Source organism: Nerophis lumbriciformis, linkage group LG07, assembly GCF_033978685.3.
Source record: "Nerophis lumbriciformis linkage group LG07, RoL_Nlum_v2.1, whole genome shotgun sequence".
In the NCBI taxonomy this organism is placed as follows: Eukaryota; Metazoa; Chordata; class Actinopteri; order Syngnathiformes; family Syngnathidae; genus Nerophis; species Nerophis lumbriciformis.
Window position 1 is genome coordinate 36422501 of NC_084554.2, and position 2500 is coordinate 36425000.

At 42.2% G+C, this 2500-nt stretch overlaps 1 protein-coding gene across 4 annotated transcripts in view; it reads left to right on the forward strand.

Annotated features, from left to right (window-relative positions):
• pxdc1b (PX domain containing 1b) overlaps positions 1-2500 on the forward strand; it is a 50664-nt gene that overhangs the window by 41139 nt on the left and 7025 nt on the right. For all 4 annotated transcript variants that reach the window (XM_061965252.2, XM_061965251.2, XM_061965254.2 and 1 more), the window contains 3 exons: positions 1235-1326; positions 1387-1504; positions 1595-1706. In XM_061965252.2, the coding sequence (XP_061821236.1) occupies positions 1235-1326; positions 1387-1504; positions 1595-1706 (322 nt within the window). The remainder of the gene's footprint in view (positions 1-1234; positions 1327-1386; positions 1505-1594; positions 1707-2500) is intronic.

The following is a 2500-nucleotide window of genomic DNA, read 5'->3' on the forward strand; positions in this document are numbered from 1 at the left end:
AGTGAATTACATTTATGTAGCGCTTTTTCTCAAGTGACTCAAAGCGCTTTACATTGTGAAACCCAATATCTAAGTTACATTTAAACCAGTGTGGGTGGCACTGGGAGCAGGTGGGTGAAGTGTCTTGCCCAAGGACACAACGGCAGTGACGAGGATGGCGGAAGCGGGGATCGAACCTGGAACCCTCAAGTTGCTGGCACGGCCGCTCTACCAACCGAGCTATACCGCCCCAAAGTAGTAGTAGCCTGATTGGCAATTGCCACCAGGTGTGCCAGACTGCCAATCAGGTACAGGCGAGGGAAACAAGCGCTCAGGGAGACGTGCAGGAAAAGGAAACTAAATAAGAGCGCTGACAGTAAATAAAACACAAACACAGAGGAAAAACCAGAAGCATAACCAAACTGTCAGTGACAAACCTGACAGTAGGACGGCCAAAAAAAGTACTGGATTTGTTACCCCATCCCTAATCGACATCTGCAGGATTAAAAAAGTCGATACGTTTGACTTGCAAAAAAAAAAAAAAGTTAGTTTGCAGATATACTTTTTGTTGTTGTTTTGTTTGGTGCTTTACTTTAAAATGACACAGCAACTGTATGCGTAAACACAAGTTTTTTTTCTCTTATAGTGACACACATTAACACTCGTTGTCTTTCATTAGGCAGGGATCGTTTGACCCATCACTAGTTCCTGGGATTGAATGTCAAATTAATGTCTATAAAAGCGTTCGGATCCCTTTTGGGGTTCTTTGGTCTTAGTAGAGGTCTGTAAGCTACTGCTTTGTGGTAACAACTTACTTTTACAGCAGGAAGGCAATTGCTGATCTGACAAGATACAACCAAACCACTTCCTGGATGATGCGCGCTTTATCGCACTGGACTACGGTGGCCCGGAAGGGAAGATTGTTCACAAATGATAAAGAAGGCTGTCTTTGTGCTGCTAGGGCGGAGTCTCATTGCTTCATGACAAGATGCAAACTCTGTCATCATTTCACAGTGGTCTTACTCACTACTTCCACACCACTGTTTACATCATCCTTGTCCTCGCCGCAGCTCTGCTGACCGCTGAGACGCATTAGGCGGCAACTGTCGGATGTTGCCAAATGTGCTGATGTCACACCCTCACTTCCCCTAAAACGTCAGCACAAGCTCGCCTAAAATAATCAGGCTGTTTTGCTGTAAGCATGTGGCGAAGTGTAATGAGCACGCTTTTAGACGTCCTTATGTTGTCATTTCAGGCTTGGTGAAAATCAAGGAAGCAAACGACATCGAGGAGAAATTAAACGAGGTAGAGAGACTGCTGAAGAACGCCATCAACATGCCCTGCAAGGTGCGTCAGCTTTAACGCACTTTTCCGACCTCTCAGTACTTAGCCATGCCGTCTATACAGTTTTCCCGGTCAGAGGTCATGCTGACGTTCTTCGAGAGGTCGCCGCTGGACCAGGTGCTGCGCAACGACAAGGTGCACAGAATCCAGCCCTGCTTCCAAAGTCCGGTCAAGATATCAGGTCATTTTCACAAAGTCTATCCAATCTTATCTATTCCATCCTTACATCTCAGTTTACTTCATATGAGTCTGCCCTTTCCATACTTTTCAGAGATCATGCGCTCAAACGGCTTCTGTCTGGCAAATACTGAAACAATCGTGTTTGATCACAAGCTCCCGGAAGAGAAGGAGAGACCTTCTTCCACCGACTCTGTGGAGCACATGTGAGTGTTGAAATTACCATTGTAGTGTGTAATAGTGCAGTAGTACCATTGCAGTGTACAATAGTGCAGTATTACCATCATGGTGTACAATAGTGCAGTATTACTATTATAGTGTACAATAGTGCAGTAGTACCATTATAGTGTATAATTAGGCTGTAGTACCACTCTAGTCTAGTGTATAATAGTGCAGTAGTACCACTATAGTGTATAATAGTACAGTAATACCATTATAGTCTATACTTGTGCAGTAGTACCATTATAGTGTATAATAGTGCAGTAGTACCATTATAGTGTATAATAGTGCAGTAGTACCACTATAGTGTATAATAGTGCAGTAGTACCATTATTGTGTATACTTGTGCCGTAGTACTATTATAGTGTACAATAATTCAGCAGTACCATTATAGTGTACAATAGTGCAGTAGCACTATTATAGTGTATAATAGTGAAGTAGTACTAATATAGTGTACATTAATTCAGTAGTACCATTGTAGTTTACAATAATGCAGCAGTACCATTATAGTGTATATTAGTGCCATACTAACATTAAAGTGTACAATAGTAGCATCATAGTGTACAATAATTCAGCAGTACCATTATAGCGTACAATAGTGCAGCAGTACCATTACAGTGTATAATAGTGCAGTAGTACCATTATAGGGTGCAGCAGTACCATTATAGCGTACAATAGTGCAGCAGTACCATTATAGTGTACAATAGTGCAGCAGTACTATTACAGTGTATAATAGTGCAGTTGTACCAATATAGGGTGCAGCAGTACCATTATAGCGTAC